Source organism: Trifolium pratense, linkage group LG6 (genome assembly GCF_020283565.1).
Source record: "Trifolium pratense cultivar HEN17-A07 linkage group LG6, ARS_RC_1.1, whole genome shotgun sequence".
Classification (NCBI taxonomy): domain Eukaryota; kingdom Viridiplantae; phylum Streptophyta; class Magnoliopsida; order Fabales; family Fabaceae; genus Trifolium; species Trifolium pratense.
In genome coordinates this window covers 12,500,484-12,514,197 of record NC_060064.1, presented here as the reverse complement: position 1 = coordinate 12,514,197, position 13,714 = coordinate 12,500,484, and the positions used below count along the sequence as shown (strand labels likewise).

Genomic DNA, 13,714 nt, shown 5'->3' with positions numbered 1-13,714 from the left:
TAAATAAATAGTTTGAGCATTCCAACTCTTTCATTGTGTAATGGATTTAGTTGTTATGTAAACAGAAGAATTTTTAAACTATAACTTATTCATATGCAATGGATTTAGTTATCATATTTAAACTAATAATAGGCTTTGATATTTTAAACTATAATTTTCACAAACTAATTATATTAATAGTTATATATATTATTGCTATTCATATATGTATAACATACATTTTCATCATCAATGTGCAGGGTTGTGATGCATCCCTTCTAATTGACCCTACAAACAAAACCGTTTCAGAGAAAAAAGATGGCGCCAACGCAAGTGTTAGAGGCTTGATATAATCGACGAAGTAAAGGAAGCACTTGAAGTTGCTTGTCCTTCAACAATATCATGTGCAGATATCATATCACTTGCTACAAGGGATGCTCTGGCTTTATCGGGAGGACCAAAATACAGCGTTCCGACTGAAAGATGGGATGGATTAGTCTCTAACATAGCCGATGTTGAGTTACCTGGACCTGACATATCAATTCCAACACTATCCAAGTTTTTTGATGCAAAGGGAATTACAAATGAAGAAATGGTGGCCCTATTGGGAGCACATACGGTCGGTGTTTCTCACTGCAGATTTTTGGTAATAGGCTAACTGGTTTTGGTGGGAAGCCTGATCCTACAATGGCCAATAACCTTAATTTACCACGACCTACCATTTCTATAATACCATAAGGCCACCCTTAACATTTTGAATGTTTTGTACGGAGTATGAATTTGGTGTCCATATTTAATATAAGTCACACGCACGCATGCACGCACGCACGTTCGCACACACACACGCACACTCACACACTAAATAAAAAAAAATAGTTTGAGCATTCAAACTCTTTCATTGTGTAATGGATTTAGTTGTTATGTAAACAGAAGAATTTTTAAACTATAACTTATTCATATGCAATGGATTTAGTTATTATATTTAAACTAATAATAGGCTTTGATTTTTTAAACTATAATTTTCACAAACTAATTATATTAATAGTTATATAGTTTACTGCTATTCATATATGTATAACATACATTTTCATCATCAATGTGCAGGGTTGTGATGCATCCCTTCTAATTGACCCTACAAACAAAATTGTTTCAGAGAAAAAAGATGGCGCCAACGCAAGTGTTAGAGGCTTGATATAATCGACGAAGTAAAGGAAGCACTTGAAGTTGCTTGTCCTTCAACAATATCATGTGCAGATATCATATCACTTGCGACAAGAGATGCTGTGGCTTTATCGGGAGGACCAAAATACAGCGTTCCGACTGGAAGATGGGATGGATTAGTCTCTAACATAGCCGATGTTGAGTTACCGGGACCTGACATATCAATTCCAACACTATCCAAGTTTTTTGCTGCAAAGGGAATTACAAATGTAGAAATGGTGGCCCTATTGGGAGCACATACGGTCGGTGTTTCTCACTGCAGATTTTTGCTAATAGGCTAACTGGTTTTGGTGGGAAGCCTGATCCTACAATGGCCAATAACCTTAATTTACCACGACCTACCATTTCTATAATACCATAAGGTCACCCTTAACATTTTGATGTTTTGTACGGAGTATGAATTTGGTGTCCATATTTAATATAAGTCACACGCACGCATGCACGCACGCACATTCGCACACACACACACAAACACACACTCACACACTAAATAAAAAAAAATAGTTTGAGCATTCAAACTCTTTCATTGTGTAATGGATTTAGTTGTTATGTAAACAGAAGAATTTTTAAACTATAACTTATTCATATGCAATGGATTTAGTTATTATATTTAAACTAATAATATGCTTTGATTTTTTAAACTATAATTTTCACAAACTAATTATGTTAATAGTTATATAGTTTATTGCTATTCATATATGTATAACATACATTTTCATCATCAATGTGCAGGGTTGTGATGCATCCCTTCTAATTGACCCTACAAACAAACCCGTTTCAGAGAAAAAAGATGGCGCCAACGCAAGTGTTAGAGGTTTGATATAATCGACGAAGTAAAGGAAGCACTTGAAGTTGCTTGTCCTTCAACAATATCATGTGCAGATATCATATCACTTGCTACAAGAGATGCTGTGGCTTTATCGGGAGGACCAAAATACAGCGTTCCGACTGGAAGATAGGATGGATTAGTCTCTAACATAGCCGATGTTGAGTTACCGGGACCTGACATATCAATTCCAACACTATCCAAGTTTTTTGCTGCAAAGGGAATTACAAATGAAGAAATGGTGGCCCTATTGGGAGCACATACGGTCGGAGTTTCTCACTGCAGATTTTTGCTAATAGGCTAACTGGTTTTTGTGGGAAGCCTGATCCTACAATGGCCAATAACCTTAATTTACCACGACCTGCCATTTCTATAATACCATAAGGCCGCCCTTAACATTTTGAATGTTTTGTACGGAGTATGAATTTGGTGTCCATATTTAATATAAGTCACACGCACGCATGCACGCACGCACGTTCGCGCACACACACACACACACACTCACACACTAAATTAAAAAAAAATAGTTTGAGCATTCAAACTCTTTCATTGTGTAATGGATTTAGTTGTTATGTAAACAGAAGAATTTTTAAACTATAACTTATTCATATGCAATGGATTTAGTTATTATATTTAAACTAATAATAGGCTTTGATTTTTTAAACTATAATTTTCACAAACTAATTATATTAATAGTTATATAGTTTACTGCTATTCATATATGTATAAAATACATTTTCAACATCAATGTGCAGGGTTGTGATGCATCCCTTCTAATTGACCCTACAAACAAAACTGTTTCAGAGAAAATAGATGGCGCCAACGCAAGTGTTAGAGGCTTGATATAATCGACGAAGTAAAGGAAGCACTTGAAGTTGCTTGTCCTTCAACAATATCATGTGCAGATATCATATCACTTGCGACAAGAGATGCTGTGGCTTTATCGGGAGGACCAAAATACAGCGTTCCGACTGGAAGATGGGATGGATTAGTCTCTAACATAGCCGATGTTGAGTTACCGGGACCTGACATATCAATTCCAACACTATCCAAGTTTTTTGCTGCAAAGGGAATTACAAATGAAGAAATGGTGGCCCTATTGGGAGCACATACGGTCGGTGTTTCTCACTGCAGATTTTTGCTAATAGGCTAACTGGTTTTGGTGGGAAGCCTGATCCTACAATGGCCAATAACCTTAATTTACCACGACCTACCATTTCTATAATACCATAAGGTCACCCTTAACATTTTGATGTTTTGTACGGAGTATGAATTTGGTGTCCATATTTAATATAAGTCACACGCACGCATGCACGCACGCACATTCGCACACTCACACAAACACACACTCACACACTAAACAAAAAAAAATAGTTTGAGCATTCAAACTCTTTCATTGTGTAATTGATTTAGTTGTTATGTAAACAGAAGAATTTTTAAACTATAACTTATTCATATGCAATGGATTTAGTTATTATATTTAAACTAATAATATGCTTTGATTTTTTAAACTATAATTTTCACAAACTAATTATGTTAATAGTTATATAGTTTATTGCTATTCATATATGTATAACATACATTTTCATCATCAATGTGCAGGGTTGTGATGCATCCCTTCTAATTGACCCTACAAACAAAACCGTTTCAGAGAAAAAAGATGGCGCCAACGCAAGTGTTAGAGGTTTGATATAATCGACGAAGTAAAGGAAGCACTTGAAGTTGCTTGTCCTTCAACAATATCATGTGCAGATATCATATCACTTGCTACAAGAGATGCTGTGGCTTTATCGGGAGGACCAAAATACAGCGTTCCGACTGGAAGATGGGATGGATTAGTCTCTAACATAGCCGATGTTGAGTTACCGGGACCTGACATATCAATTCCAACACTATCCAAGTTTTTTGCTGCAAAGGGAATTACAAATGAAGAAATGGTGGCCCTATTGGGAGCACATACGGTCGGTGTTTCTCACTGCAGATTTTTGCTAATAGGCTAACTGGTTTTTGTGGGAAGCCTGATCCTACAATGGCCAATAACCTTAATTTACCACGACCTGCCATTTCTATAATACCATAAGGCCGCCCTTAACATTTTGAATGTTTTGTACGGAGTATGAATTTGATGTCCATATTTAATATAAGTCACACACACGCATGCACGCACGCACGTTCGCGCACACACACACACACACACACTCACACACTAAATTAAAAAAAAATAGTTTGAGCATTCAAACTCTTTCATTGTGTAATGGATTTAGTTGTTATGTAAACAGAAGAATTTTTAAACTATAACTTATTCATATGCAATGGATTTAGTTATTATATTTAAACTAATAATAGGCTTTGATTTTTTAAACTATAATTTTCACAAACTAATTATATTAATAGTTATATAGTTTACTGCTATTCATATATGTATAAAATACATTTTCAACATCAATGTGCAGGGTTGTGATGCATCCCTTTCTAATTGACCCTACAAACAAAACTGTTTCAGAGAAAAAAGATGGCGCCAACGCAAGTGTTAGAGGCTTGATATAATCGACGAAGTAAAGGAAGCACTTGAAGTTGCTTGTCCTTCAACAATATCATGTGCAGATATCATATCACTTGCGACAAGAGATGCTGTGGCTTTATCGGGAGGACCAAAATACAGCGTTCCGACTGGAAGATAGGATGGATTAGTCTCTAACATATCCGATGTTGAGTTACCGGGACCTGACATATCAATTCCAACACTATCCAAGTTTTTTGCTGCAAAGGGAATTACAAATGAAGAAATGGTGGCCCTATTGGGAGCACATACGGTCGGTGTTTCTCACTGCAGATTTTTGCTAATAGGCTAACTGGTTTTGGTGGGAAGCCTGATCCTACAATGGCCAATAACCTTAATTTACCACGACCTACCATTTCTATAATACCATAAGGTCGCCCTTAACATTTTGATGTTTTGTACGGAGTATGAATTTGGTGTCCATATTTAATATAAGTCACACGCACGCATGCACGCACGCACATTCGCACACACACGCACACTCACACACTAATTAAAAAAAAATAGTTTGAGCATTCAAACTCTTTCATTGTGTAATGGATTTAGTTGTTATGTAAACAGAAGAATTTTTAAACTATAACTTATTCATATGCAATGGATTTAGTTATTATATTTAAACTAATAATAGGCTTTGATTTTTTAAACTATAATTTTCACAAACTAATTATGTTAATAGTTATATAGTTTATTGCTATTCATATATGTATAACATACATTTTCATCATCAATGTGCAGGGCTGTGATGCATCCCTTCTAATTGACCCTACAAACAAAACCGTTTCAGAGAAAAAAGATGGCGCGAACGCAAGTGTTAGAGGCTTGATATAATCGACGAAGTAAAGGAAGCACTTGAAGTTACTTGTCCTTCAACAATATCATGTGCAGATATCATATCACTTGCTACAAGAGATGCTGTGGCTTTATTAGGAGGACCAAAATACAGTGTTCCGACTGAAAGATGTGATGGATTAGTCTCCAACATAGCTAATGTTGAGTTACCGGGACCTGACGTATCAATTCCAACACTATCGAAGTTTTTTGCTGCAAAGGGAATTATAAATGAAGAAATGGTGGCCCTGTTGGGAGCACATACGGTCGGTGTTTCTCACTACGGATTTTTGCTAATAGGCTAACTGGTTTTGGTGGGAAGCCTGATCCTACGATGGATCCAACATCGGCTACCAAGCATATCAAGTTGTGCAAATCAAATCCTGATGGTGCTGCATTTTTTGACCATAACACCTATTCTGTCGTGGATAATGAATACTACAAGCAACTTCTTCTGAAGAGAGGTATTATGGAGATTGTATCTGGTTTTTCTTCAGATGGTGAAAAGTTTATGAAGAGGTTTGGAAGTGTCATGGTTAAGATGAGACAAGTTGGAGTCTTAGTTGGGAAGGAAGGTGAAATTCGGAAGAACTGCAGGGTGTTCCGACATCATAAATGTTCCGATGTGAAGACGCGATGGATTAGTCTCCAATAGTGTTGATGTTTATCTACCAGGACCTAGCATTCCTATATATTCCACCACTATCACAATTTTTTGCTGCAAAAGAAATTACAAAGATGGGAAAAGTTTTGAATGAAGTATGAATTTGGTGTCCATATTTTATAGCACGCACGTTCGCACGCGCTCGCGCACACACTAGATAAAAAAAATTAGTTTGATCATTTCATCTCTTTAATGGACTCTATATTTCAGTAAAGAAAATGCAGTAATAAAAATTACTTCTCGTGAAAGTGAGTTAAAAATATTTAATGAGTGTAGAAAAACCTATTTACAACTCATTTGAGTTTATTATGTGATGTGTTTATAAGCTGCTTTTGTTTATTGGCTAATAAAATGCATTTTTGTGCCTAGTTTGCTTCATATGGTGATAAGTTTATGAAGAGTTTTGGAAGTGCTGTGATTAAGATGGAAGAAGTTGGAGTTTTGGAACTGTAGGGTGTTTAACAATGGCAGTTAGCTAAGATTATGTTAGGGTACCACAAGAGGCTAATTCAAAAGAGGAGGATGTATTAGTGGAAGTGGGGTGTGAGAGGCCTAAAGTGTGGAGAGTTTAGGAGAGAAAGAAAAAGAAAAACTTTTTAAATTTTTTATTATTTTACGTGTTATTTCTTTGAAAATAAAAAATTAATTTATAAAATAAATTAATAATTTATATTAAAAATTATTGACATGACAAATTTATTGATTTTAATCGAATGTACTAGTACATTACAATGTTTGTGCATACTCTTTAATGTCTATTTCTTTAATCATATTTTATCCTACACTACAACGAAGTACTTATAACAATCTAGAGAATTATTGGGGAGTTTAGGGAACATCAAGAGCAACAATATTCAATTATATGCCTGGTTAGAAGACTGATGAGTCTTACCAGTGAAGCAAAGAAGAGAAATTAAAGTAACTCTTAGAAAGGTAACTGAATGCATTTCTGGTGTTAAAGTTAGAAGCACAATAGACTCCTCATTCGAGATGTAGTTTGTAATTGCAATGAGTGCAAATTATTAAAATATGTCGCATAATATATTACACGTTAAAATTTGTTTGGGGACGGCTAATCCTACTCCCTTAAAAGATTTGCCACCAACAAGGAGGACCAATAATCCAGAATCACTGAAATTGAACATCATATTTTCATTCAAAATCATAAAACATTATGTATCTAAATTTCATCTCTTATATAGCCATCATTCAATTTCTTTATAGTCATACAGCAATCACGCTTAAACCCAACAAGAATTGATGTAGAATTGAATTTTTATTTTTATTTTATCTAATGAGTAAAAGGAATGCCTTTTTATCAAATGGAACATTTGAACCATTCTTTTGAAATGAGTCAAAAAAGCAGAAATTCCACCTGTTGATTATTTACATTACTAAAAAGAAATACCTCTCTACCTAATAGTTTAGTAAAAGGATCTTTTTATTGTAGAAAAGTAGAGCCACAAAACAAGGCTTTTTAAGCCCCTTGGAAACTTTGGTCAAGTAAATAAGATTAATTGCACCAAGAAAGATAGAAAAAAGTTATAAAGTAAAAAAGCACTTATCATAAAAGACTCAACTTTGAGTCTTTGCCTTGTTTGAACTGCACTTAAAAGGATTTCCAATTATGACTTGCACAAAGCTAGACAACAGAAAAAATAAAGAAAACTTAAGTAGGGTAGTGTTTTTCCCTAAAGAAAAAGGATAATGACTTAACCAGCTTAAAAGAGAGTTCTCATAAGATCAAGTGTGACACACTACTAATTTTCATCACTTTTACCGTACAAGATTATGCTTTCATGGGAAATCACTTTTAGAAAATGTTTAGATAGTATTCATTTTCAACACTTTTTGATGTGCTTGTTCCTTTAATTTAAAGGAATCAAAATATATATATAAAAGAAAACCTCATGCATATGTATCCTATGAAAGTAATCAAAATATATATAAAAGAAAACATCATGCATATGTATCCTATGAAAGTAATAGTATGTTTGACTCATTGTGTAGTAAAAGTAACTTTGATTAAGTTGTACTATATGTATATTATTATTTGGTTACAACTAAGTTTGAAGTGAAATAATGTGTTTGGAAGTTTTGCTAATAGTATGGTTGGATCTGCGGCGGTACAACATCAAATATCGCATCCCGGTGTATGCTGTACGCGAGTTTTCTGAAGCTACAACATGAAATTTCTGCATTATTGTGCTATTTTGCCGCAATGCGGATCCAAATGAATGATAAGTGTAATGTAAACATTAGTGCATATTTTTCAACTCATCCAAACACATTGCTAAGTGTGTGTTAGGATTTATAGATACTGATTTTGATTAAGCTTAGTTGTTTAAATTGGTTTAATCATGATTAAGTTTGAAATGAAGCGATTTATATTTGTAAGACAACTTCCAAAATTCATACAAATCCATCCATATAGGAAAATTGAATAATCAGTCATGAGTACTGTTCACACCCTCTACACTACATGAGTACTGTTGCAGTGGAAATAATCACTGTCAAATATCCTTTATTGTGTCAAAAGCCAAAAATCATAATTTCAGATAGCATAGCTCAATATAAATTTAAGTACAAAGTTGAAATAAAAATGTAACAATAGATACCATAAAACAATATGCTACCTTAAAAACAAAATATCTGCAAGAGAAACAAAAGCCAGCAATATATGTACTATAGCTTATTTAACTGAAAATATCAATGAAAAATTTAAATCTAGAAAATTATTATATGCTTTCCTGGATTGTATGAGCATGAGAAATAGCTGCTGAGTTGGCTTCCAAAATCTGAGTTGGTGTCTTGTTAGCTAATGTAGCTCGAATAGGACTTATCGGGCCCTCATTTGTGACATTAATTCTAATCGTTTTCCGAACTGGGACAGACTTGTCTGATTTATCTTGGTCTGTGAAAACTGTATCTCTAGTGTGCTTGCCTAGGGTTTGTGAGCCATTACCCGTGCAGCAACTGTTACTTGTGGAAGAAGGCGGCGAGAGGCAAAGTGATGGTCTGCTCCAATTTGATGCTGGTACAAGTTGCAAAGGTATGTTTTGTGGCCTAATTCCCGGAATCGCCAACATAGGTGTCGGACACCATTGCATTGTAGTTGGAGCAACGCTATAAGGGTTGCACATGGATGCTGAAGTCGGATGAACTGCTGCCATGGAAGCAACATTATTCATATTCCAACCCGGATTCATTGGTAATACCCATGGAGGAACAGGATAACACTGCAACCAATTTGATGCATTGTGTTCTGATACTTCATTTCCTTGAGTGTTGGTATTTGTTACAGACGATCCATAGAGGGATGGTTCCTCTCTATGTTGCACACAACTAATAGAATTTGCATCAGAACTCCTTTTCTGGTCTTTAAGATGAAGCATCGACTCCATCGATTCACAAAGTGGGGTATCTGGACCAAATTTCAATACAGTTTCGTTATCCGTTGATGTATGATGAGTGGATGAGGGTATTGTTTCAAGCCTTGAGGTTGGAATTCCGTCCGAGGTTACTATAATTTGTCGGTATTGAGAAGCTAGATGCTTGTTCTTCCGCCTACCAGCACCTATCGGAACATTTCTCATCGTTCCACCAGCAGTCCAATACCTTTGACAATTCTTGCAAAAATGCCGAGGTTGGTTGACGTTATAGTTGTTGAAATAACAAAACTTGGTATCCCAACTTTTGCATCGCGGACACTGAACAATCTTGTCTGGTTTCTTTAAGATTTTTTCTTCATCCGTATTACCGGACTCTGTATTATCGTCAGCGGACTTCGAATTCACTATTGGCTCCTTTTCTTGCATATCATGACGAGTCTCCTGTTTACTATCCATTGAATCGGATGAATTGTCTTGTTGCTCAGATTTTTCTGCGCAAAGTATTTCCACTTCTGTTTTCTTTGTACTGCTGCAAGTATCCTAAAATTTAAACCGCAATTAGTGATAAACTAATCATAATAAGAACTGATAACCATGACATAATCTGAGCATACACAAGGAGCACAATTACAATGTTATACTAAAACACTAATTTTCCAACAAATTCTCACATGAGAGATTAAGAGACAATAGCCAATAAAAGTATAACTCTTTGGCACCTTAACTTTTGTAAGCATAATATGCATCTATTCAATTAGTCCTGATCTTTTAATTTTTTTATTTTTTTTTATTTTTTTTAGTAGATAGACTGAATGACAAAACCATTATAAACTCACACACACAAGTGGAGGAGTCGGGGTTGAACCCTGGTCATGACATCTGGCCTAACAATTTATGCATTTTTTCCCGTTGAACTAGGACTTGTAGATGATTTTTACTTTCTATTGGACATTAATATCCTTTCAATTCAGATAACTGGCAAAGCATTGAACTTAACTTATATACTTAAATTGCTTATAAATGTAAATGTGTGTTTGGTTTTGTGGTCACAAAAATTGATTTTTAACTAATTGATTCTGATTAAAATTGAGTTAAATGTAAAGTGTTCTACGTTCAGTTACATTCATGTAAAAATGGATCGAACAATAAATTCTAGTCGAGAATATCTAAATATCAAAATCAATTCTACACCCTTCAAAAGTGGAATCAAACATACACAAAACTTTTTTTTTTTTTTTTATCTTCAAATGGAACATCCATCTTCCATCACAATTAAAACATAGAGAGATGCTAGAATTCAAAAATGAAATGAATTCATAGTTATATTTCATCAATCATCACTATAAAAAATTCTTATTTATGTCATCCTCTTAAATACTAACACCACCTTAACTATGAAACAACAATACCCTTCAAATTTCAGAAGATTTTGATGCTTAAAATGAACTCAAATAACAAGCTAAAACATACCCAAAAATCTTAACAACCTCAAAAACAAATAAACAAAATAAAAATCCAAAATTTACGTCCAACCCATTTTCATATGCAAGAATAAATAACACATAAAGAAATAAAAAACCATAATTTATGAAAAAAAAACATAAACTTTAATGATTATATTATATTATTATATATGTACCATGGGTCCAGAGTTGGTCGGAATTTGACATTCCGGCACCGGAATCTTCCACCCAAATAGCCTAATACCAGGATTCTTCTCAGTCTCAGACATGTTCATGTTGATTTTGAAGTTGATGTTGCACACACTTTGAATACAAAGAACACAGAACAGAAACAGAGGAAGAATATGAAACGTGTGAGAGTGAAAAAAAACAAAGAAAGTTGTTATGTTTTGTGTCTAAAAATTGTTAGAAAACAAGAGAACTTTTGAAAGGGTAGAAAAGAAAGAGTTGAAAGTTGCACTATAAACCCTCTGAAAGAAAAAAGGTTCCTGCAAAAAGCACAAAGAACGTGAGGCATCAAAGACACACACACAAACACTAGTATTTTTTTTTTTTCATTTACTTTATTTTTTTATTTTTAGGTAGATGATAAAAAAGTATTCTTTAATTCTTCCCTTTTCTTTTGTAATCACAAAAGTGTTTCTTTTAAAAAGATTGCCTTTCTTTTAATTTTTATTTATTTATTGAAAAGTGTTTTTTTTTTCTTTGGTAATAAAAGTGTTTCTTTTGCTCTTGATTGTGCTCAAACGTGGACCCTACACATTGAATATAAATCCCTTCTATATTGTTTTAGTTTCTCATTTTACAAAAATTATGGTAAGATGTTGCGTTACGTAACACCTGCGTTAATTGATAAATGTTGATATTGTTAGGTTAAATAGTTTAGAATTTTAAGTATAAATATAAATTTTTAGTATAGTTGTTGCTCCATATACGAATGAAATACGGTAATGTTAATTATTTTATTTTTTATTTTATTGAAAAGTGTTTTTTTTCTTTGGTAATAAAAGTGTTTCTTTTGCTCTTGATTGTGCTCAAACGTGGACCCTACACATTGAATATAAATCCGTTCTATATTATTTTAGTTTCTCATTTTACAAAAATAATTGTAAGATGTTGTTTTACGTAAGACCTACGTTAAATATTGATATTATTAGATTAAATAGTTTTATACGAGTTTGAATAATTTAGAATTTTAAGTATAAATGTAAATTTTTAGTATAGCTGTCGCTCCATATACGAATAAAATATGGTAATGTTAATTATTTTATTTTTTATAAAATAATTAGAGAATAGAGAAATTATCATCAATTAAAATGATATTAGTTACTATTTTTTGGAATAATATTAATCACTATTTTACAATGGTCTTCAAGTGGATTTAAACCTAGTTTTTCAAAATTATATAATCAAATTATTACCACCTTTCTTCAGGCTTTGGCTAACATGCACAAGTGCACAATATGATGCACGATGCACGATGCACAAGTTAGCGATTTCATTATAACGAGTACGAATTTTACAAAATTGATTGTTGGATCGAAAGTTTATATCATATAGATCATCCATATTTTTTATAAAAAAATAAAAATAAAAATCATTTGATATGTTATTGAGATTCATAAAGATTAACGATATTTAATAAAAAAAATTAAACTGTTAATTTTTATTAAGTGACACTAATAACTATTTCAAGTTCGAAAAGAAATTTAATGCATTATTACTTGAAGCAATTTAGATCGTCATCAATAAGGGTTGAAAGTGAGCAATGTTTGAGGGTGATTCCAAAATTTTAGTAGATTCTATTTATCTCTTTTAATTCGTGTTTACGAGTCTAGCATTTTTATGTCTAACACTATGACTACATAATCTCTACATTCTAACTTTAAATCAAAATTTGTTAGGCGACAAGTGAATATAGTTATTCATACTCTTACAAAGATAGTCATTTTGTGAAATAGAAGATGTAATGTAGTGTTGAGATTGTACCTCCTTGTATTAACATATTTTTTTGTTTAATGATATGAGTTCATTTTGTATTGGTATTAAAAAGAAACTCCTCATGAAAATTTTACTTTATTTATTGATATTATATTTTCATGTTTATCTTAAAAACATTTAAAGGTTAATTATATGTATTTGAGTTATAAATCTTAACATTATAAATTGAAAATTTGTCAAAAATGAACATGGTAATAATAGAATTGTTAACAAAATGTCAATAATTTTATGAACAAGAAGGAAATAAAATAAAAAAAGGGAATATGGACCAAAACCTTCTCAAATCAAAAGAACAAGAAAATAAAAGCTTAATAAAACATAGTAAAAGAAAAACAAACGCAACAAAAGAAAAATAAAGAAGGTACTTGTACTACAATAGATACCTTCCCCTAGAACAGGTATTATGAATAGGAACTTCCTTCTGCAAGTTATTTTTCTTAGCCTTAGACATCACCTCAATAAAAGGTTTTTCTATAGCTGCAGAGCAATTCTTCAAATAATCAATAGTTGTTGCCGCATTCTCTTCCTCATCAGTATACATTCTATGCCCAATATCACTAGCCTCGTTATCCTTCCAAACATATTTTCTCAAAATCTCCAAGTCATGAGCAACATAAAGATTTAGAATAGCATTAGAAGTAGTGACGTTGGAAGAAGTCATCATAGAAATCTTGAATGTAGTCCAAATGTGTCACTGAATCACTCCATGGATCAATAATCCGCAAGTCCAGAGAGTGATGCTATGTGGATCCGGCCACTCTTAATTTCTTAACTAGATCA

General features: G+C 33.2%; 1 protein-coding gene across 1 annotated transcript; it reads right to left on the bottom strand.

Moving 5' to 3' along the window:
* Positions 1-8,489: 8,489 nt before the first annotated feature.
* LOC123893240 (cyclic dof factor 3-like) lies at positions 8,490-11,553 on the bottom strand. The gene is made up of 2 exons (XM_045943175.1): positions 11,110-11,553; positions 8,490-10,010 (listed from the first exon to the last, which is right to left on the bottom strand). Exons 1-2 carry the CDS (start codon positions 11,206-11,208, stop codon positions 8,817-8,819), a joined length of 1,293 nt encoding a protein of 430 aa, XP_045799131.1. The 5' UTR covers positions 11,209-11,553; the 3' UTR covers positions 8,490-8,816.
* Positions 11,554-13,714: the final 2,161 nt, after the last annotated feature.